Source organism: Furipterus horrens, unplaced genomic scaffold (assembly GCF_987537825.1).
Source record: "Furipterus horrens unplaced genomic scaffold, mFurHor1.1.pri manual_scaffold_3, whole genome shotgun sequence".
Classification (NCBI taxonomy): domain Eukaryota; kingdom Metazoa; phylum Chordata; class Mammalia; order Chiroptera; family Furipteridae; genus Furipterus; species Furipterus horrens.
In genome coordinates, this window is record NW_028327173.1 from 154,324,940 (window position 1) to 154,347,903 (window position 22,964).

At 40.6% G+C, this 22,964-nt stretch overlaps 1 protein-coding gene across 1 annotated transcript in view; it reads right to left on the reverse strand.

Moving 5' to 3' along the window:
* The window catches only part of SHC4 (SHC adaptor protein 4), a 114,118-nt gene that overhangs the window by 17,710 nt on the left and 73,444 nt on the right, over positions 1 to 22,964 (reverse strand). Inside the window, exons 7-10 of the mRNA XM_090270574.1 lie at positions 13,101 to 13,224; positions 10,576 to 10,747; positions 8,245 to 8,305; positions 2,022 to 2,201 (exon numbers count right to left, since the gene is read on the reverse strand). Of these exons, the coding sequence (XP_090126700.1) occupies positions 2,022 to 2,201; positions 8,245 to 8,305; positions 10,576 to 10,747; positions 13,101 to 13,224 (537 nt within the window). The remainder of the gene's footprint in view (positions 1 to 2,021; positions 2,202 to 8,244; positions 8,306 to 10,575; positions 10,748 to 13,100; positions 13,225 to 22,964) is intronic.

The following is a 22,964-nucleotide window of genomic DNA, read 5'->3' on the forward strand; positions in this document are numbered from 1 at the left end:
TTCTTGGCCTGAGTTACAAACATTTTTCACATTAAAGACTTGGTTATAAAGGAATGCAGCTGAGAATCAGGAGTAGATCAGATCACCTAATTGGGGCCATATTTCTAATAATATGTTGCTGCTCTGAGAAGTCCATGACATAGAAGCTATCAAGTGCACAGTCGTATAAAGTCATTTTTAAAACATGAGGTCCACAACCATTGCTTCAAAAAGCCATCCCTCTAACAAATATAACCTTATCTGCACAGGACGCTCTACAGTGTAGTTAAGTTCACTGCAGGAATCCGAGTTTGTTACATATCCAATTGTCCATGGCAGAAGATGCTCTCTGTGATGGATGTGGAGATCCACTACTCAGATCCCCCGTCAAGGAAGGTCCAGGTGCCCTGGGTGTGAGCAGCCAGCCTCCAGCTAACCATCCCTTCAGGGCCCGCCTCAGCTTCAGAGAGCTACCCTCCCCTCCTACAAGCCCTCCTGTGGCCCACATCCAAGGGCTGAGATACGTGGTCCCAACAGGGGGCAACTCTGACAGGCCCGCGTGCTCTCTGCAGGGTGGGCTGAGGCTCTGTCTGGGGTGTGTGGGAGCTCCATCTCTCCCTCTGCCCAAGCCTGCTTCCAACCCTGCCTTCCCGATAACTGAACCCAGTGAAGACCCTGCATGACAAGCCCCATCTCAGTGTCTGCTTCCCGGGAACCCTACAGGGATGCTTGGGAGCCAAGAGTGGCTTTGGAGAACTGGCAACAACATGGTCCATTTGCCACCTGGCTGGCAACATGGACCTTTGTTTCTTAGACTGGAGAGTTTAGGTGATCTGGTTAAGCTGAGGCTCAGCAAAATCTCCTTTTAAATTTTGTTCTGCTGTCTGGCCACACTGGCTGTGAAGTTCTGGCAAGGCTTTCTGGGCTAATGAAAAGCGTTGTTCAGTGATGGGTTCTCTATCTTTGTAATTAACCAAATTTGACACCTAAGCCAATCTCTGAACCCAACAAGCTTCAATATTTTATGAAAAGCATGTTTGGTTTATTTATTTTTTCCTGTTGATTGAAGGCTTTTGGCTTGTTTTTGCTTTTATTTGTTTATGTGTCTGTTTCTGCTTTTATCCCTGGAAGCACTTTGGCAAGAAAGTGATATATTTTAAGATTAAGTAAGATCTTACTGTTTTTACTCACAGTGTATGGTTTTTAAAAGAAGCCATCTTATTTAAGTTTATAGAAATGACTTATCAAGGGGTTTTGAAATGAATAAAATAACACCATCAAGACACAGAAACAAAATCATGGCCATTGTTCGTCATGCAAACAAACAAGAACAAAATTATCTCCTTGCTTTGACAGTCCTTCCTTCAGCAAGAGCGCAGAGCATAAACCAAAAATTGGCAGTCAATTTAAAGTATTTGAAAAGGTTATTCAAAATCTAAGTCCCAAAACCTTGAAACCCATTAACATTGCCACAAAATTCTGTTAATAACTGTTATTAAGTTATTGTGGTGAGGGACTGAGGTAAGAAAGAATCCTTTTAGCTCCTTGAAAATGAGGCCAAGAAAATAGGCTTCTGTAAAATGAGAGACAGTATAGTGAGTTGAATAGTAACCTCAAAAGGATAGGTTCAATCCTAACTCCACATACCTGTGAATGTGACCTAATTTGGGGAAAGGGTAATTGCAGATGTCATTAGTGATCTCAAGATGAGATTTTCCTGGATTTAGGTGAGCCCTAAATTCACAGACTGTTGATTTATAAGAGGAAGAAGAGGGAGATTTGAGACACAAGGGTGAAGACCATGTGAAGACTGAGGCAGAGACTGGAGTAATCTGTCTACAAGCCAAGGAACTACGAAAGGCATGGAACAAGTTCTTCTCCAGAGCTTTCAGAAGGAACCAACACACCTAACATCTTGATTTAGGATTTCTGGCCTCCTGAACTGTGAAATAATAAATTTCTGTTATTTTAAGATACTTGGTTTGAGGTACTTTGTTACAGCACCCACAAGAAACTAATACAGACAAAAAGTTGTTACTTACTTTCACGGTGCCACAGGCTCCCCACTGGCTGAGCTGAGCTGTGATTCTGGGCAGGGCTGAGTGTACCTTGAAGAGCTTGCATGTTAATGTAGCAAGGGTCATCAAAGAGATCCACTCGACATGTGTGCTTCATTAATGAGGTGTCTCTTTGGGACTGCACCCCTCTCTCATGGGCGTTACCTGTAGTGATTAGTCGTAATCAATGTATCATGTTTTGCTTTGTAAACAATAAATAAAATCATACTTGAGTCTAGAATTGATAGGAAGTGAAAAGCCACCCCCATCTTCTACAAGGACTGAATATTGACATTTCAATTTGACCTGTAATAATAAGATAAGCTCTGGTCTTTGAGGAAAAGCTCCTTCTCCTTGGCCTCCTTGCCCCACTGCTTCAACAACAGACAGAAAAGGAGCAGGAAGGCCCCAAAGAAGAACAGCCAGGGAGGCTGACTGTCCAGGAAACAGCACAAACACACGGGCAACACTGCTCAGAGCTGCTGTCCAGGAACTAAGAAAACACATGTGCTGCATGGAACTTGAATATCAATTATTTAAATTCCTTTTCAAAGAACTCAATGCTCCATTTAAAATCATTAATTGTGGGAAGTCTCTCTTCTCTCTGTGCCCAAAGTTTTGTTCTGCCCAGCTAGGCCTTGCAGCAACTCCTGATGTTTACTCAGTTATTGAACAAAAAGGACTGAGTCCTCAGGTTGTCTTCTCCTCCCCCTTACTCTGTCCTCTCTCCTCCATTCTATTCTATATATTATGGCCAAAATGACTACTTCAGAACTGAAAATCTGATTGTATTTCTCAGAGGTTCAAAACCCTTTCATTCCTTTCCACTGCATCTTCAAATAAAGCTCAAAGTCTTCGACAAGCCCTAGGCCCTACTCCTAGCCACCCTCCTTCCCTTGTCACCCCTCCTCCCCAATGCCTTCCAGAGCTTACATTGGCCTTCCTGCAGTGTGATCTCCACTGTGAGGTCATCTTCTATGATTGACAGGCTCTTCTGTCTCCCTCTCCACCATTCTCGCCCTTCAGGTGTCTGTGTAACCACCACTTTCTCAAGAGAGCCTTCTCTCACCTTCTCAGATTAGGCTAAGTTTCTCTTCTTTCCTAGCAGTTTGTGCTTTACCTTTGAAGCCCGTGTCACAAGAAAAATAAGTTCTGTTGCTTATGTTATTATTTTTTTATGTGTGTACTACATCTAGACTGCACACTCCATGAAGACAGAGATCCTTTCTGTCTTGTTCACGGCTGCCAACTCCTGCTCCTAGCACATGCCCGGCACATAAAATGACATCAACAAATAGTTACTCGATGAATGGAAGTTAGCACCATGTTTCACCACCTGATGGCAGGTAGTTAAAGTACTTTGTATTCTCCAGATAGTTCTGTCCTGAGAATGCCAGGATAGAATATTTTTGCTTTTCTGTTGAAACTCGTACATTTATAGCTGTGGCCATAAGTGCTACAAGATGCCCAGGAGGCTGCACGTGAAGTAGTGGCATTGCCATTCCATTGTCTCACCATAAAACATCAGTCCTATTGTTTCAGTCATTAAATCCGTTCCGTGTGGTCCAAAAAGGACCGACTTCGTATTGAATTTCACATAGTGCTATGATTCCTATAATGCACAGAATGGAGACCCAAGAGTATGACAAATAGGGGAAGCCCAGTCAGAAAACAATAGTTCTTACTGCCTGCTCCTCCTTTACACCTTGTCTGTCCAGCACATTACATGTCACCTGTGCCATGTCCTATTCTGTACATAGGATACCCTGAGGGGGGACCAGGCTTTCTACAAAGGAAGGGATTGACAAGGCATCATATTTGTTTGAAGCATTTTGCAACACAGGATAGTTTCCATTTGCTTGGTTAGCTTAATTTATGAAATGTATTATCTAATTTAAACTAAACTTACTTTCACAAATGGATATGAGGCTACAATATCACTGCAAAGAAATCAAGGACTGAAGATTATTCTTCTTAGTACACTTTCCTCCTTAGATACATTAGAACTTCTGAATAAGAATAATCTAATTAGATCCAAACTTTGACTTACCAAAAGTTTAAATTATTCAGATTTGAATGTAGAGTTATATCAATTAATGCTTTAAATGTATATCGGGCCTTGAGATGTTACCTAATGACAGTATTTGGCCAATGTAATTAGCAAGACTTTAAAAGAATGTTTATCATGAACTCTAACTTTGAAATTTTCTATTTTTGTGTATTGTATAATACATGCATAATATATATGTGTAGATTACTTATACATAATTGAATTATCACTTATTTAGGAGTGCCTGCTTATAAAAATTTACTGTAAGTTGGACATGTTCTAAAGTGTTTGCAAGCACTGTGCTTCTAAGTTAACATGAGCCTGACTTCAGATCCCAGTGTTCTCTCTTACTATTTGTGTGGCCTGAGGCATGTTACTTATCCTAAGTGTCAGTTTTCATATTTGTAAGATGGGGATGCCTGGCTTAAGTACAGTTGTGAGGATTGAATGAAAGAATGTGGGTGAGACACTCACTGAACATAGTGCCTGCCTCATAGTAAGCATTCAGTAAACAGTTCCTACCAATGCTCAGTTGTGTATTTATTCATTGACTCTGGGCCTCTGTACATGATGCTTATCTGTGGTGGTAATATCCCTTTCTTTACATAACTTCTATTTATCTCCTAAGATTCTGCTCTGCTCTGGTCGGGTGGCTCAGTTCATTGGAGTGTCATCCTTTACACCTAAAGCATGCAGGTTCAATTTCCAGTCAGGGCACATACCTAGGTTGCAGGTTCAATCCCCAGTCAGGGTGCTTATGGGAGGCAATTAATCAATGCCTTTCTTTCTTTTCTTCTTTCTTTTCTTTCTTTCTTTTCTTTCTTTCTTTCTTTCTTTCTTTCTTTCTTTCTTTCTTTCTTTCTCTTTCTTTCTTTCTTTCTTTCTTTCTTTCTTTCTTTCTTTCTTTCTTTCTTTCTTTCTTTCTTTCTTTCTTTCTTTCTTTCTTTCTTTCTCTCTGTCTCTGTCTCTCCCCCCCCCTTCTCTCTTTAATATCAATAAACATATCTTTCGGTAAGATTTTTTTTTTTTAATTCTTCTCTGAATCCACCTCCTTCAGGAAGCCTTCCCCATATGTTTCTCCCTCCACCAGGCTGGGTAAGGTGCCATACACTGTAGGTATCTGTTTACCTATCTGTCTTCCCTTTAAGACTACAAACTCCTTGAGTCTTTGAGGAGAAACTAGAATGAACTTATCTGTGTATCTTCTTCATCTACAATGCTTGGTAGAAAGCAGATACTCAAAAGAAAAATGTTTGTCAGCTGAATAACCAGAAGACTGAGTGTCTTCCCATTCTGACCCTGCCATGTTCTAAAGACCCTGAGCCAACCTTTAGCCCAGGCGCCGACTCGTCTGCTCCTTGCGGAGCAGTGACATGAGCTGACCACATCAAGTCTGCCATCTCACAGGATTGCACAAAAGCACCACTGTCTATACCCAGTCTGTCTTGAAAACTACCATTTTTTATTTTTATTTATTTATTTATTTTTGATATTTTATTTTTTTTATTTTAATTTTTTTAATTTTTTTATTTTGGTTTTTCAATTACAGTTGTCCCCTTTTCCCCCAATTTCTCTCCCCCACCCAACCCACCCCCTCTCCCACAATCATATCCCTCCCCGTTGTCCATGTCCATGAGTCATTTATACGGGTTCTTTGACTAAACCCTTCCCTTACTTATCCCCCTTCTCGAAAACTACCATTTTTTAAAAATATGTCATTATATTTAAGACAACAATCTTGTCTTAAAAAACTTTTTAAAGAGATATCTCACCCTGTACCCAAATTTAAGATCTTTCTAGGGTGAAGTGTGTGGTTGATTAGGCTTAACCACACTTGCCAGCCATTACACATTCCGCAAGTTCTTTGTACCGAGCATTACTCTGAGAACCCAGCCAGCCAGCCTTAGAGAAGATTTGTGGCAGAAAATAAATACATGCACAGTGTATGTACTGTGAGCACCAATGTTTTTAAGTGCAAGCCCTTAGGGTTTGTGGGAATTTTAACATATTTTTGATGAAAAGTATCAGCATTTTCATTTTAACTTGAAGGCTGGGAAACATTATTCTATTTTGCTAATTGTTTTTTTTTTTTTTTACAAGGGAATTTCTTATTAAGGATAGGGATATTTTATATCCTTGGTAACAAAGACAATTAACTCCTTCAACAACCAGAAGCCTATTGCAGTATTTATAATACACTGGAATTCAAGTTTTAAGTCAATATTTGAATAAACAAATGTCTTTGGAGGAAAAAGCCAAATCTTATTGAAAACATTTGTATTGGTGTCTCTCAAATGCTTATGTATGAATCTCTGGGAAAAACCATAAAAATATCTATTTGCTATTCTAGCAACTGCTATGAATTTGCTCATTGGTCAAGAATTTCAGATCACTTTTTAAACATAAAGCCAAGTAGTCACAGGCAGGCCCCAAAACAGGAACACCTGATTTCTGGGTGTCTACAGATGGAAGGATGCTAAATTAGGAAAGTCTTTCCTGCCACAATAGGAGGAACCACACACTTGTTGTGGCCCCTGGAGCGGGGGTTGAGTCTTTCTATCCCTCATGGTCTCCATTCCTGAGGTCTAGGGAGATGGCTTCCTAGCATGTTGGTTCCCATTGTAAGCAGGGAACCTGCTTTTTCAAAGAAACAATGTTCTGGCTCAGTGCTTGACCCACAAGATAATAAATAGTCATTGAGTGAACTGTTGAATAAATGAAGAATATAAAATGAGATAAAAATAGGGCATGGAGATAATTCCAAGTGAGCTTTAGCACAGATAGAAAATGGTTACAATACAACAGGGCCTTAGGTTAGGGATTTCCAGAGTAAGGCAAAGGAGGGAGAGAGGAAGGAATGATAGCTCTAGGGAGCATAGTTTAAAAAAAAAATTACATTTACTATCAATTTAATTTGTTTTATTCATATTATTAAGAATTAGCTTAAAATTTTAAATAACTTTAAAGAATGGCATGAAATTTTAATTTCTATCAAAAGAAGGCATGTTTTTTGAAGAATTTTAAATACTGCATGAGCTCACTATTCCTATTATTTTTGCAGGTTGGATAAAGGTGGTCATTATAGCTGTAGCAAAAAAAAAAAAAAAAAAGATAAATCCTCATGTTCCCCCACTGTATAAAAATAATAAAACCAATAGCTTACATTGGCGTAATTCCTTAAGAAATACAAAAGCATCCTTGGAAGCAACTACCTCCTACGTGGCCAGTCCCTGCTAGTTTCGTTAGCATCCCTAAGTGTGGTTATCCAACCCCACCTCCTTAGTATTGTTTACACTCTCCCGTCATCTCCTCCTGTAAAGCTGAAAAGCTTTCCTTCCCAAGTAAATACTTTCAACAATTTATAAGAATGCAATGACTACTTGTCAGTATACCTTATTTTTATGAAAATTCCACATTTGCGTTGTGGAAAAGCAAGCCTGAGGTGGGCGGGTGGGGGTGCGGGGAGGGACCATAATCGGGACTCTCACATTGCAGATTTCCTTCTGTTCCCTTTGTCAACCAAAAATAAAGGTTTTATATTGATCCTAATGCATTCAACAGCATTAATTTTCATATTAGCCCACTGTCTGATCTATGAAGTGGGAGTCCCTGGAGTTTTGAGCAAAGGAAGCACCTTTTCAGTGAGAGCTTTCAGGATGCTAAGGAAGTGAAAGACCACGTAAGGCAGAACAACAGCATGGTAGAAGGAGAAACACGAGCCTTCCAATTGACACACATGTGGCATGCAGCGTCTCTCAGCATGTGGGAGGTCTGCAGCTGAAGTAGTATGTGTTTAGTTATATATACCTGCCTTTCCCATGAAGTATTTAAAAGTAAGATCCACACATGATCACATGACTTAAAAGGAGTAAGAAGATGCCCTGGCTGATGAGGCTCAGTTGGTTGGAGTGTTGTTCTGTAGACCAAAAGGTCATAGGTTCAATTCCCTGTCAAGGCACATAGCCAGGTTTCAGATTCAATCTCAGTCAGGGTGTGTACAAGAAGGCAACCAATCAATATTTCTCTTTCACATCTCTCTCTCTCTCTCTCTTTCTCTCTCTCTCTCAAAGCAATGAAAAGAAAAAAAATACCCTTAGGTGAGGATTTTTTTTAAAAGAGTAAGGAGAGTGGCAGGTGGGGCAGAGTGACAGTACCTACCTGCTGCCCTGCTTTGTTCCAAACAGTTCTCATACACACTGCTGCTCTTGGAGTTCCCAGGCTGTGCAAACAACAAACCAATGAAACATTTACAAAACTAGCATACAGTCCTAAACTTTCAAAACACAAACAAAACTCAAATAATACTCCCAGCAGAACAGAGCAGACAACTTCACTTTCTGATACAGCAAGTGTCGGATGGGTAAAATAAAAAGGAAACTGAGGTTTGGGGTGGGGAGTGTAGACTCCTTTCAATAGTGCATTGTTTTGGAGCTGCGGAGGTTGGGGTGAGGGTCATCAAGGCTACCACCGTAAGGCAAGGCTCGTGTCCTGAGGGATACTGTTTCTGTTTGGGAGGTCACATTCCAAGGCTCAATCCAAATCTCAGCAAGAAAATGTGACTTCCAGGACACTTGTATAAACACTGGCCATTTAGCAAACCTCTATCTAATCATCAAGTGGCAGATTGGAGCTCAACTCTGCTGAGGTTTGGGCCAGGCTCACTTTTCATACTTAAAAATCTCATGCTCTCTTCAGTAATGAATGGGATCCACTGCTGCCTTTGAGAAGGAGTGTCTTTGTTTTAGAATAATTTTCTGGCAGTTTTGTTCAGGAGCGTTTGGGGAAATGAACTTAGAGACAGAGAAGGGGCTTTCAGAATCATCTGGCAGAGTGAGTACCAGAACTTAGAAAGATGCATAGGAATGGAAAAGGTTGGTTATATTCAAAAGCTATTTTCATGGTAGAATCGTAGGTTGGGAAGACCATTGATATGGGGCTCAAAATGTGAGAAACACAAAAGACTGTAGATTGTTGAAAGAGTAGCAATGCCATTATTTAACATGAGTAAATCAGTAGAGAAATCTAGTTTGGAGTCAAGGAGAAAATGCTCAGTTCAATCCTGATATAAACAAGCAACGTAATATTTGTGGCATGACAGCTGGAGAGCGAGGTAATAGCTGGAAACAGAGAAGCTAGAGGGAGAGCACACACCGGTGTCAAGCCTCAGGAGAAGTTGGGGTTGGGCGCAGTGCATTGGAGCATGCTTTCCTGTTGGTCAAGCAGAGGCTTGGATTCCCAGGGGAGGGGATTCAAGAATACAATATATGAAAAGAAAGGATGCAACTGACTTTGAAATGCATCAAAAATAAGATTGAAGGATAGATGATAGATGGCTACATAGGATGACAGAGCAAATATAGTAAAATGTTAATTGTAGAATCTAGATGGTGAGTATATGAGTGTTCACTGTATAATTCTTTCAGCTTTTCTGTATATTTGAAAATATTCATAATAAAATTTGGAAAACAGGACAAAAAAAGAAAAACAGCAACTACAGATGCAGGACAAGTATCACACAATGAAAATGTTTTAGAGGCTAACTGAAGGGGTCTAAAAAGAAGAAGAAGAAAAAGAAGAAGAAGTAGAAGGAGAAGGAGGAGGAGAAGGAGAAGAAGAAGAAGAAGAAAGAAGAAGAAGAAGAAAGAAGAAGAAGAAGAAGAAGAAGAAGAAGAAGAAGAAGAAGAAGAAGAAGAAGAAGAAGAAGAAGAAGAAGAAGGAGAAGGAGAAGGAGAAGGAGAAGGAGAAGGAGAAGAAGAAGAAGAAGAAGAAGAAGAAGAAGAAGAAGAAGAAGAAGAAGAAGGAGAAGAAGAAGAAGCCAACAGGTATCAAATGCTGGGGACAAATTCAGAATATTGGAGAAGAAAACAGATTTAGCAATTAAACCATTGGTGACCACCATAAAAGTAATTCCTATCAAGTTGTCAAGTGGAGTTCAGATCGTAAAAGTGTGGTACAGATTTGAAAACAGAGGTAAAGACAGTTTTTTTTCTAGAAGTTTGTGGATACAAGAAAGATGAGGAGGTGGGACATTAGTTGGATTGGAGGAGTCCGAGTATACTTGCAGACAGGAGGGAAAGAACTGGTAGAAACAGAGAGTAAGGATTGAGCCAGAGGCTGATGGACAGAACAAGGGCACAGAATTGGTAGGAGGGGAAGGGATTACAAACTCAGGGGAAAGATTCGCTGTGGAGACAGTAACTAAGGAAGAGAAGCAAAGAGAACATAGGAAGACTTGGAGGTGGGAAAGCGTGAAGTTGAGAATAACATGTTGGACTGCCCTGCGGTTCGCAGTAAACTGAGCTGTGAGGTCAGCTGCTAGGGCTGAGGTTGGGGAATTAGGAGTCAAAATGATCTACTCCAGGCTTCATCCATGATTCACTCTCTGGCTCCGTACTGAGGTAGATGATCCTTTCTCTAAGCTAGCATTTGGAAACCCTCAAATTAAGCTAATTGCCTTGCTAGGCCCAATAATAATAAAACATTACTTACCAAATAGCACAACTTTTCACACCGTATGGGGCAGTAAGCCATTTGTTCTGTGGCTTGAACTTTGACCCGCACATCTGAAACACCACCCACAGGTGGCTGCTTTCCTGGTATTTCATTGTAATACTCATGATCTTCTCTCTCCTCCACATGGTCATCAATATGTACCTCCTCACTGTAAGGGAAAAAAGAATCCCCAAGAGGCTGGGCGGGAATTCAAATGCTGTAGGGGATGCAAAGGGATCAGAGCCATGCAAATCATCCTGAAAAACTTTGCATTCATGTTGTAAGTTTACAGATGTGCTTAAGTAATGTTGAACATCTGGATGGAAGCAACCAGATGGCTGAGTTGTTTAGATTTCTGTAGACAATTAAAGTGGGGTAAGCCAACCAAAATGCCAAGAGTGATGCTTTTGTGTCTTCCCCTGCGGCAGTAATTTAAAATATATATACACGTATATATGAACTCCTTGAATATAAGGCATTTTGTCAATAGGATATAAAAGTACTAAGGTGTTCCTGGGTATCTCTAGCATGCTTTGTACCATTTCATAAATGCTTTGCTCAAAAAAAATGCAGATATTGGGCAGAGAACCTGGTCCAGTTTATTAAACCAAGATGAAAAAGATCGAAGAGCTATGGCCAGCTACCTTGTCTGCACAGATCTAGGGGAGTGTATGGGGTTCATAAAGAAATATTAAAACCATATGTGGCAAGAGGATAGATTTATGTAAACATGCATTGTTTTTGAAATTGAAACAGGGCAAAAAGAAAAAAAGATAAATGTACTTTTCTTTCAAACTGGAATTAGTAAAAGTTTCTTATGAAAAAGAATAAATCAAGTCCTTTTGAACTGAACTGATTCCACTGACAACACACTCAGTTTTGTTGGGTTCATTACATGTCAACAACATGACAAAACCAAGATGTAAGTGTGATCCTGGGAACAAGTGAACAGCTAGCCCTTCTGGCGACCACGTATACTTTGCTATGCTCACCCACCTCATAAAGGGCATCACCAAACCCAGGGTTTGCTGATACAGAAAGTGACAAATTATTGGGAGAAATGTATTTAAAAGTGTCCAAGAGTTCCATTTCTCAGACATGAGTTCTGCGAGCCAGGGGCCTCATCGCATCCCCCGGGCCTGCAAGTGCTGGGCTTTCATTGCAGCCCTTTTGTGCCTGAGAACAACCGGATCCTTGGGTCAACTGTGTTTCATCCCTGTCACAGTTTAGCTGGAGCTGATCTATTTACATTGCAAACTAAAACTAACGGGAATTCCTGCAATACACTCATTATTTTGCTCTTCATTCTTGATTCTTTTTTTTTTTTTACTGATATCCTAGGGATTTAGAGTTGAAACAAATCTGAGAAATTTGTTGATGTTTATTATTTTATGGGGCTATTTAATCAAGTCATAGCTCTGTATAACATCAAAGAAACATGACTGATCCCGTCTCACTTTTAGTGTCTCCTTTAATTCTGTTACAAATCAAAAGGAAATATCTGGATAAATATGAATAGAACAAAAATATAAAATGTTACTATTAGTTTGCATTAAAACTGTGCCTCTTTATAAGAAAAAAAACTACTAATTTTATTAGTCAAATTTTTTTTTTAAATGAATGTTTTTATGTAACAAAACTTAAACAGATTAAAAAAATTAAGTACATTGGATAACAGTTATAGTAAAGAATATGCTCTAAGAATGGGAATAAAAGCTACCTGGGTCCCCTTGGTACCACCAGCTCAGAAGATCTTAGTTGTAGACAAGTACAATGATGCAATCTCTGACATAATTAAAACTGGGTAAACCGCAATAGGTGTGTTCCTCAAAGAGTTTGCCAAGTATTTGTCCATGTCTATTATAACTACTGAGCAAATGGATTGGCATGAATAGTTATATCCTTAATGTGCACATCATTAAGAGGTCGGTATGTCTTCTAATTTACTGGTAACTTCTCCAATTCATCTAGAGTCTCCAGACCATCTATTACCTTTCCAAATACTGTGTATTTCATGTCCAAATGTGACTGCTTGCCATAGGTGATGAAAAACTGAGATCCATTGGTGTTTGGGCCATTATTAGCCATAGATACAACACCTCTAACATTGTGCTTGAGATATTCACTGTATTCGTCCTCAAATTTCTTGCCCCAAATACTATTACCTCCTCTTCCAGTACCTGTGGGATCTCCTGTTTGAACCATGAAGCCCTTTATATTTCTATGAAATATACAGCCATTGTAGTAATTACTGGCACAAAGAGCCAAGAAATTCATTTTTCTTCTTGATGGTTATGTTACTTAATTTCTCAGTCTTATCGAGAGAAGTTCAAAAATGAATTTAATCACTTCGGAAAGCACAGCTGTAATTCAAACAGAAAAGGTGCAATTGCAGATGCCCCTCACAGGTCTCTAGGTTCAAAACTAGTTTTTTGAGCTATTAGTCAATTTTTAAATGCCACCTTAACTTTAAGATTAAACAAAACATAGTAAGTCAAACAATTATAGAACTTTTGGCTGACCTTTCACAAGAAGTACTCAAAGAAGGATTTTTCAAATATTGTTTAAACCGGAGCTCAAAAGCCTGCCCTATGGTACTTATGACATCTTGGGCTGCTCCGTTGCGGCATTCCAATATGTGGCAGGCTGCAAAAGGACATACAAAAAAAATTATAACAAATTTTTGGTAAAAGAAGATTATATAAAAGCAAAATACTTCCAGAACATGAACTGGTAACTGAATAACAGGGTGTACTTTTACAAGCTCTTTTCTGCTCTGAAGTTGCATAACAATACCTCATATTCCATATGCATTAAAGAGAAGACATACTCATATTTTATATTTAAACATCTCAAAACACAAATTTTGGTCTCAAGGCAGGTATTTTGGGCCCACATTTTTATAAAAATAGGATGATTTTGACTAATACTCAAGTTCAGTGTTAGCTCTAGAATTTAATACAAGAAACGCTGAGAACAGCAATCTGCAGGGAGGATGAGGTTTTCCGTCTTGTCTTTGCATGGTATGCTACAGAAGATTGAAAAAAAGTAACTTTCCAAACCTCCACACCCCACTTCCCCAAAAAGGGGTATGAAGTACTGGTGAAGACAGAGGCTTTAGAATGCCCCATCCACTAGCCTCCCTTTGCCCTAGCATTGCTGGTAGCAATGGTGTGGTAATCCCTATCTTTGAAACACTGCAAAACAACTATCTCCAATAAGCATAAGAATCTAGATTTTTCTGATGACATTACCAGAAGATATTACAGTTCTTATTAGACACTTTCTCTGAGAAGCAGTTACTGGGAAGGGCTAGTTTTCACAAGCAAACTAGAGAAGTAAATTGTGGAGGGGTAGCTGACAGAATATCACAAACAAATTAACAAATCTGCTGCTGTCTGTATAATAAAAATGGAGCTAGTGTCCAGGAACTACAAAATAATCTCCCCACCATAAGGAATATCATTCTTGCCTTGATTAGAGTATGGGAGTATGGTGTCATGCTTAGGGCCTTGCAATATGAAAATTTATTTGAATCTGGAGTTTCATAACAATGACTTAGAAAGAGTGCCAAGGATGACTTCAAGACAGAGGCAATGTCTCATGAGAAATTTTAAAATATATGTATAGGTTTGTATAGCCTAAATGATTGAGGGATGAGGAAGAGTTTGATAATGGTTAAATATATACAAGGATGTTGTAAAAACTGTCAGCTATTTTCTGAGACTAGAAAAGTGAGTGCACGGGAAATCAGATTAGATACTGTGGAAGGATCATGGGTCTTGGGGATCATAAAACCAACACTGGGATGCACTACTAATACTTGACTTTATGGAATGATTTAACTGTGTTGACTTGAAGCCTAATTTTATGCTTTGCATTGTCTCAGAAAGAATTTTGCATTTATTCAAAGAGCCAATTCATTCACATCCAATTGAACTTGCAAAGCCTATGCTAGCAGGTTATGGTAGAATCTACAATGATGTTTCTTAAGTCTTATTTTGATAATCATATCAAGAAATACCAGATAATGCCCTTACTGGTGTGATTCAGTGGGTTGGGCATCACCCCACAAACCAAAGGTTGCCAGTTTGATTCCTGGTCAGGGCACAAGTCTGGGTTGTGGACCCGTTCCCCAACTGGGGTCAGGTGAGAGGTAACCGATCGATGTTTCTCTCCATCTCTTTCTCCCTCCCTTCTCCTCTCCCTAAAAATAAATAAATAAAATCTTAAAAAAAAAAAAACACCTATCAGATAATTGTCATTTCAGATTAGCTTGACATTTATTTAAAGGATTTATGTCTTTGAACACTTTTGGAAAGAAGGGGGGCTGGGTGCTATTACTAAATCAAACAATGCTAACATATCAAACTCCCAGAGTTATTGATCGTTTCTTATAAGGTTGTTCCTTTAAAGAAGCAACTTGCATCCTAATTAGGAGTTAATTACAGTTTTGAAAACCCAGCTGAGAATATCTATAAATATATATCCTTTCTACCAAAGGAAGATGTCTGATCTATCTTTAGACTGACATTTTATATGGCTCTTTCTTTTTCTCTACAGTAGCTTCACATAGTGACCAACACATAGGTGTTTAAAAATTGTTTTGAAAAAAAAAAAATATATATGAGTTGATTGAATAAATACTTATTTCCATGAATCACATCAGTAATCCTGTGAGAAATTGTCTTCAATTGTATTAAAATAAGACCTACAGTGAGCCCCCATAGTGGGGCATGTTCTTACAGCACTGAGTGGTACAAATGACTCATTTGTGGAAATGGTCTCCTTCCTGGTCAGGCCTCATATCCTTAAATATTCAAAGTGCCTTTGGAGATGTAGCCTCTCGTTGAGCCAAAAAAAAGGTTGTGTTACATTATGATTTTTTTAAAAAAAGAGGGATTCACTTGAATTTTTTGCTTTTCATCTCATGAATTCCTGGTCCAATTAAATTTTGATCATATCAAAATGGACATAAACATTTTTGTAATTTTATTTTTTCTTAGGATCAAGGAGATGTCTAGACATAAACATTGAGAAGATAATTAGAGAGGCAGGAAATTCAAACATAAATGAATGAAAGGAGGAAGGAAGAGAGAGGGAGGGAGGGAGGAAGGAAGGAAAGAAGGCTAAGTGTGCCTCTCATGAGAGGTATGAGAGAACAAGGATGTTTGGAAGAACTCTGTGAAAAGATTCAGATCCAAGTTCAAGTTCCAATTATACCACAATCTATGTGACACCAAATAAGTTGCTCTATAGCAAGGTTCTCACCTGCCAAGACAGGATGATCTCTGAAATCCCTTGGTTTTTTATAGGAATCTTATCCTTCCTCTGTCGTAGCACCTTAAATCCTCTGAGAAACAGGGCAAGGCAGGTTGGGCACGTAGGAATGAATCAATCAACTAAACCCACAACCGTCCTCTACCACTTCCCAAATACTTCTAATACGTTTTATTTCTCTCGACTTTTCTGATTCTGATACTTTGAGGTTTTGGTCCTGTTCCTGGGATGATGCTACCAACATAATTTTCTGCTTTATTTTGGAAAACCTTGCTACTGCCATGTTACTTTTTTTAGTAGATTAAACAGGAAGAAGAAAAAAGCACTGCCCTGTCTCCCACTGGACAAAAGACTGACCCTGAACAAAAGTTCTGTGCAGCCTGACCACCTCCAGAGAACACGCACATTTTGGTAGTGCTATTGCTGCCACTCACATGCTACTCTGTGAAACGGTCTTGGTTCTTTTTTAAGTTGGTCATGGGCCAGAATAGGGAGGGATTTCAAATCACATACAAATATGCCTGTTTTCTTAACACATCTCCAAAAGCTCAGATAAGCAGCCAGTTTGGCCACGAATTGCCCAATCTCTTTTTATTTTATTTTATTTCTTAAAATATTTTACTTATTTATTTTTAGAAATAGGGGAGGGAGGGAGAGAGGGAGAGAAACATCGACTGGTTGCCTCTTGCACGCCCCCTGTGCCCTGACCAGGAATCAAATCAGCGACCCTTCAGTTCAGAGGCTGATGATACTCAATCCACTGAGCCACACCAGCCAGGGCAAGAATTATCCAGTCTTTAGCTAATGGAAAGGAAGAAAGACAAGTATATAAAAAGTCATGGTTCCCAAAAAAGAATGTGACTTTCCAGTGATATAATAACTTTGCATGGAGGCCTGAGTTTTGCTCTCCATGTCTAAAATCATATGCATATCTGGGTTCTTTTCACTCAACGGCATAGCCAGATAGCCCCACATTTATACCCTTTGGTATCAGGTATGATGTGTATTAAGTAGGATTTAAGAGAATCTTAGATTCAATTTTTTCTGTCTCTTACAGGCTCTTCTTTACTGTTATATTTGTTTTTAATAGACAAGGTTTTTTGGTTTTGTTTTTGGGTTTGGTTGGGTTTTTTTTTTTTTTTTTTGGTGGTGGTTGTTACTAGAAAACAATTGAAAAGTGCAGCTTCTCAGATTAACCACCAGATGGTGCTGTGGGATCGGAGCATGGAGTCCATCACCCCTTAAGAAGAAACCAGCCTGAAGAAGCAAGCCAGTAAGGCAGTCCATACTTCACTAATGTAACCAGCACAGTGGTGCATGTATTTTATGAACATAAACATAAATCTAAATAAATGGATTAATTTAAATCGGTTTAACAGTCTTTTATTTTTATTTTTTAACTTTCTTCAGAGACTCAGAACCATGGCCTTCCTATATCCAGGTAGTCCAGGTAAACCGGGTCCTCTTAACAGATTAGATTCAGAGAAAATATTTAAACCTTCCTCTACTGCTACACATTTGGAGTAAGAGGTGAAGAGATTTCCTCACTTATGGCAGGTACAGGGGCAGGCTGTATTAGTCACTAAATAAACTCAAAACATTCTTACTGGAACTTACCTTTTCTACAGAAAAGGCCTTTTATAAAGTGTGGAGCTTACTAAAGGGTCCTAGCCAAAATGGAAAAAAGTGGCAACTGCCCTGACTTGGATGCACCCACGCTGAAAGTGAATCAGGCAAACAGGAGACAGTGGGAACATTCAGGATTATTAGCATGAAGCCTCCTCTCCCTTAGCTCTTCACTTCCTGTCACTCACCCACCCCCTCCTCCCTGAGGTCTGGCTTCCTACCCCTAGCAGTCTTCTGACATCCTGCTTCCCGAGGTGACCAATGGCCTGTTCATTGCTGGACTGAATGGCACTTTCCCCCTTCATTCCCCTTAACTCCTTTTTAGTACGAGACACTCCAGAGTATGTTCTCCCAGAGAAACCTGCTCTTCCTCCTCCTTAGGTACTCAAGTCACCACCTGGTTTCCTCCCCTGACCCCGACTACTCTGGCTCTGCACGGCCTCCTCAGACTTCTCTCGCTCCTCCCAGAAACGCTCGCCCTCTTTCTGGCCTCCTCCCTTGGTGAGCCCACTCACCCTCAGGGCTAAGCAGCGGTAGTTTTTCCAACTACCCCCCTCCACCACCACACACAGAAGACGTGATATATTCTTTCTCTTTCTCCTCCTTCTCTCTCTACCTCTGCCTCCCACCATCACCCTCTCACCCCCAGACTTCTCCTGCCTGATGAACAGTTTCCCCCGAATGAACCAAACTCACTGGGTAATTTTATAACTCTGTCTTTCTCTTTTCATTATGTTTGCATTTATTCATTGTAGAAGTTTTAGATAAAAAGACCCCAAGAAGAAATTAAAATTATGCAAGACTCACTGTCCACAGAGAGCTACAACTAACATTTTGGCATGTGCCTTTTCAGTCTTTTTTCCATGTATATCTACTTCCAAAAAATTACCTGTGATTATACTATATATATTGTCTCAAAATCTGCTTTTTGCATTTAATAAGACTGAATATTTTCCCCATGTCTTTGTTTATTCTTCTAGAATGCTAGCTTTAATGGCTGTATAGTATTAGTATAGTCTATGGGTTCATTTAAATAATTGGCTATTCATGAATATTGAATTAATTTTATTTTTTCATTACATAAACAATATATGACAATGATCTTTACTACTTAATCTTTATGCATGCCCTAATTATTTCCTTAAAATTGAAATTGCTTGTTCAAAAGTATTTACTTTTTTTTAGTTTTGATGCAAATTGTCAAATTGCTCTCCCAAACATTTGGACTACACTCCTACAAGAATTGTTCAGGAGAACCTACTACTCTAAACCACATTTTACCTTTTATCAATGTTTGAAATTTGAAGATGAACTATGATACCTAGTTATAATGTGTGTCTCTTTGATTGCTGGTAAGGTTAAACTTTAAAATTTTTTTTAATGTTTCTTGGTGCCTTGTAATGTTCTTTTGTAAATGTGTGCTCAGGATCTGCAGTTGGTCCAGGTGCTTATTGGCTGGATGGGCTTAGGAAAGCCACCTTATTTTTCTCAAGTCTAGTATTTGCACTTGTAAAAAGGAATAATATTAATACCTACCCTCTAGGGTTGCTGTGAAGATGAAATGAGACGATGCAGACAAAACATTCGGCATGTGAGAGCATGCAGTAAATGGTAGCTATTTCTTTCATTAGGGGTGGGCTATTTTCTGTTGGGTTTTTCTCTTTTTCCTATTTGTAAAACTCCCTGTTCCAAACCACACAGGATAATAATAGCTACCATTCATTGCATACTTACTATAAGCCTGGCAGTGAGATATTTGCACTGCGTACAGTATATAATTAAATCCTCGGGACTATCTGATTTCTGTTTCTCCACCAACCTTCATATCTAAACAGTTACCAAGTATTATTCGTTTACAAATTTGTCCAAACGGTCCCTACCTCCCCCAAGGCAGTTTAGAACTAAAGAGATGTCCTCAGAACTGGACTCTACACTTTTACAGATACAAATGCCAGAAAATTTATCATTTTACAATTGCAATGGAATGGCAAAAGCCAGAATAATTTTTATAAAGCTCAGAATCTGCAATGGTTCTGAATGACCATTTGACCAGCATTCAACACCCTCCACAATCTGTTTCTGGCCTATCTGTTCAACCACGGCTCCCCTACTTCTATCCCTTCCTTTCTCTGTAACCCCGCCTTTACACACACTCATGCATATGTGCACAACACACGCACACGTGCACATGCACACCATCCAAACTCATAACCCAAAGCTCCCATTACACAGCTCTGTGATCTGTGTCTTTATTCATTTCTCCCACAAGTCCTGACAGCACCTGCTACGTCCCAGGCAGTGTTCCCTAGGCTCCCTGTGGTCTGTGCACATCCTACAGATCGTGTTTTTCTCTCTGCCAGTAAATGATGAGCCCATGGTGGCCACTAGGAATAGTTTTCTTGCACAATGACTAGCTCAGTTTCTTGTATATTAGTATGTAATTAATAATTGTTTGTAAACTTGAAAGCTGTGTTGGGACCTCTGTGCAGAAATTGAAGCTCAGAGGTTCGGGTAAGGGGAAAGGATTTAACCCTAGAGGGGTGTGCAAGCAGGGGTATGTTGAGAATAGAGTGGCTGCCCAGAAGTTTCTAGACCCAAAAGATAAGAGAAGGGGCGAGGGGACAGGAAAAGGAGCAATAAGTGATAGAGAGGTACTTGCTTTTTAATCCAAGAAAATTACGCTGTTTTCAAGTCACCTATCTATAGATAGACCAGTTTCCCTTAGAAGGAAGATGAGCTAAGGGAGGAAAGAAGCGGGTGCTCTCTGCGTGTTATCTCAGTTACCCCTCCCAACAGCACCAGCGAGCAGCTGTTATCACTCCCACTTAGAGAAACTGAGGTTCAAGGATGTGAAACAACTTGACTAAGGTCATATGGTGAGATGATGCAAGAATCAGGATTCCTACCCAGTCTGTCTGGCTCCAGCATCCTTCTTAATTTCTATTCAGTCTGAGGCCAAAGAAAGAAAAAAAACCTGAAACCAATTTGAATTGAAACCTGTTTCTGTCTCTCAAATCCCATCCATGAACTCAGTCAATAGTTTTCATACCTGTCTTCTCAGAATCCCCATGCCAGGATCCCTGAGGATCCCTGTGGATCCCATTGAAGCAGCCTAGCTCTTATAAATTACTGAAACGCCAAAATATGATCTTTCAAAGTGCACGAGCTACCTCATTTTCTCTGCTTCTCGTGTTTCACTTAAGCAAAGGGGATATTCACAAGCATGTAGAACCTCTTTGGCCGTTACCCTCAGCTACCAGCATTAACTTTGAACTTCTCACCACCATTTACTGAAGAGAAATGACATGCCCAGAGATATTCAGTGACTGATGGCAGTTACTGAACATCTAGATTTCCTGATTTGTTCTTCCTTTCGCCCTGTCCTTTTCGGGTTAAGATAAAAGACTGTTGTTCAGAGGCCTTCCTAAAAATAGTATACAGTTATTCTTTAGGGAAGCTCAGGCTTACTTAAAAGAGGTTGCTCTTTCCTGGCATCCTTTGTTGTGTTCCGTTCCAACACCCCCGTCTCCCTTTCACTAGTTCCTGTCTCTCCTACCCACTCTTTGACCATTACCTGTTCTTAAGAGTGAGTCAATTTCAATGAAGTCTTGCATAGTATTCACCACCTGTTCCTTCCTCTCCACCTTATCAAGATCATGTTCTTTTGGCAAGTGTTTACTGAGCACCTACTATGTGCCAGGTTCTGTGCCAGCAGCTGGTCCTCATAATTTCATTTCTGATAATCACAACAGCTTCCTGCTGTTGATCTCCCGGCCTTAAGGTTTCTCTCTGAATCCATCTACTGCATCCTGCTTGTAAACAGCATTTTCCACCCATTTGTCCACAGGATTATGTGCCCTCTAGATACCTTTTAGACTTTCTTTCTCCATATGCAATTGACAATCTACTACATTCTATTAATTTGCTCCCCAGCATGCTGTATCCATTTCAACCTCCGTGTCTTACAGCTCTTTGAATTTCCAAACTCCACCCCATATATACTTAATAAATGTCTTGGGGCAAACTCTAATCCCTGGGATGGCGGAGGATGCTGCCCAACTAATCGTCGTCGGCAGCCGTCCGTCTCGAGAGACGATGGCGTAGCTTCTTGAGAGTCTATCTGCACCGCCGAGAATGGCTGTGCAGTCCGACTCGGGAGTGACAATCCCTGCCGCACTTGTTACAGGTGAAGGCAGATGGCTGTTGTTGCTGCTGTTGACGCTGCTTCCGCCTCGATCTTTTCTGGACCGCCTCCTCGTTGCGCGCAGCTTCTGCGCGTGATGTACCTTGCCTGACCGCGAGCCTCCAGGCTAGGCGGTCGTCTGCTTGAACTTCCCATGTGTTGAGATTGATGGAGCATTGTGTCATGTCCTTTTTGCAGATGTCTTTGAACTGCAGTTTTGGGCGCCCTGTCATCCTCTGGCCTTCTGCTAGCTCACCGTAGAGGAGGTCTTTGGGAATACGGCCTGCATCCATTCTTTTGACATGGCCGAGCCACCTGAGGCATCTCTCACTAAGAACTGCATGCAAACTGCTCATGTTGGCTCGCTTCAGCACCTCGGTGTTGGGGACCTTATCCTGCCAGGCGACATGCAGGACGCATCGCAGGCACCTCATGTGGAAGCTGTTGAGTTTCCTTTTGTGCCTTGCGTAGGTGGTCCACGTCTCGCTGCCATAGAGGAGAGTGCTGAGTACGCAGGCTTGGTAGATGCGCAGTCTGGTTTTCTCAGTGAGGCTGGAATTGTTCCACGCTCGCCGGTTCAGTCTGGCCATAACTGTGGCTGCCCTGGCGATTCTCCGATTGACCTCCAAGTCGACTGACAGAGCGCTCGAGATGGTGGACCCGAGGTAAGTGAAATCGTTGACAACCTCCAGGGTGTATCCGTCGATGGTGATGCATGGGGGAGTCCCCGTGCCTTGAGCCATAACATTCGTCTTCGTCAGGCTGATGGCTAGTCCGAACTCCTTGCATGCGTGGGAAAGGCAAGTGACTAACTGCTGGAGTCCCTCTTTGGAGTGTGATGCCAAGGCTGCATCGTTGGCGAAGAGCATCTCACGGATGCTGTTGAGTTTCCTTTTGTGCCTTGCACCTCTTTGACTTTGGTCTTGGCTCGTAGACGGGCCAGGTTGTAGAGCTTGCCATCGGATCTGGTGTGAATGAAGACACCCTCGCTGCAGTCCTTAAAGGCGTATTGGAGGAGCATGGAGAAGAAGATTCCGAACAGCGTAGGCGCGAGGACGCAGCCCTGCTTTACTCCGCTGCTGACTGGGAAGGCCTCAGAGGCGGCGCTGTTGTAGGACACCGTGCTGTGCATGTTGTCGTGAAAGGACATGACCACAGCAAGCAGATGTGGTGGACAGCCAATCTTCCGTAGCAAGCTGAAGAGTCCGCTTCGACTGACCAGATCAAACGCCTTCATGAGGTCGATAAAGGCGAGGTAGAGTGGTTTATGCTGCTCGTGACACTTCTCCTGCAGCTG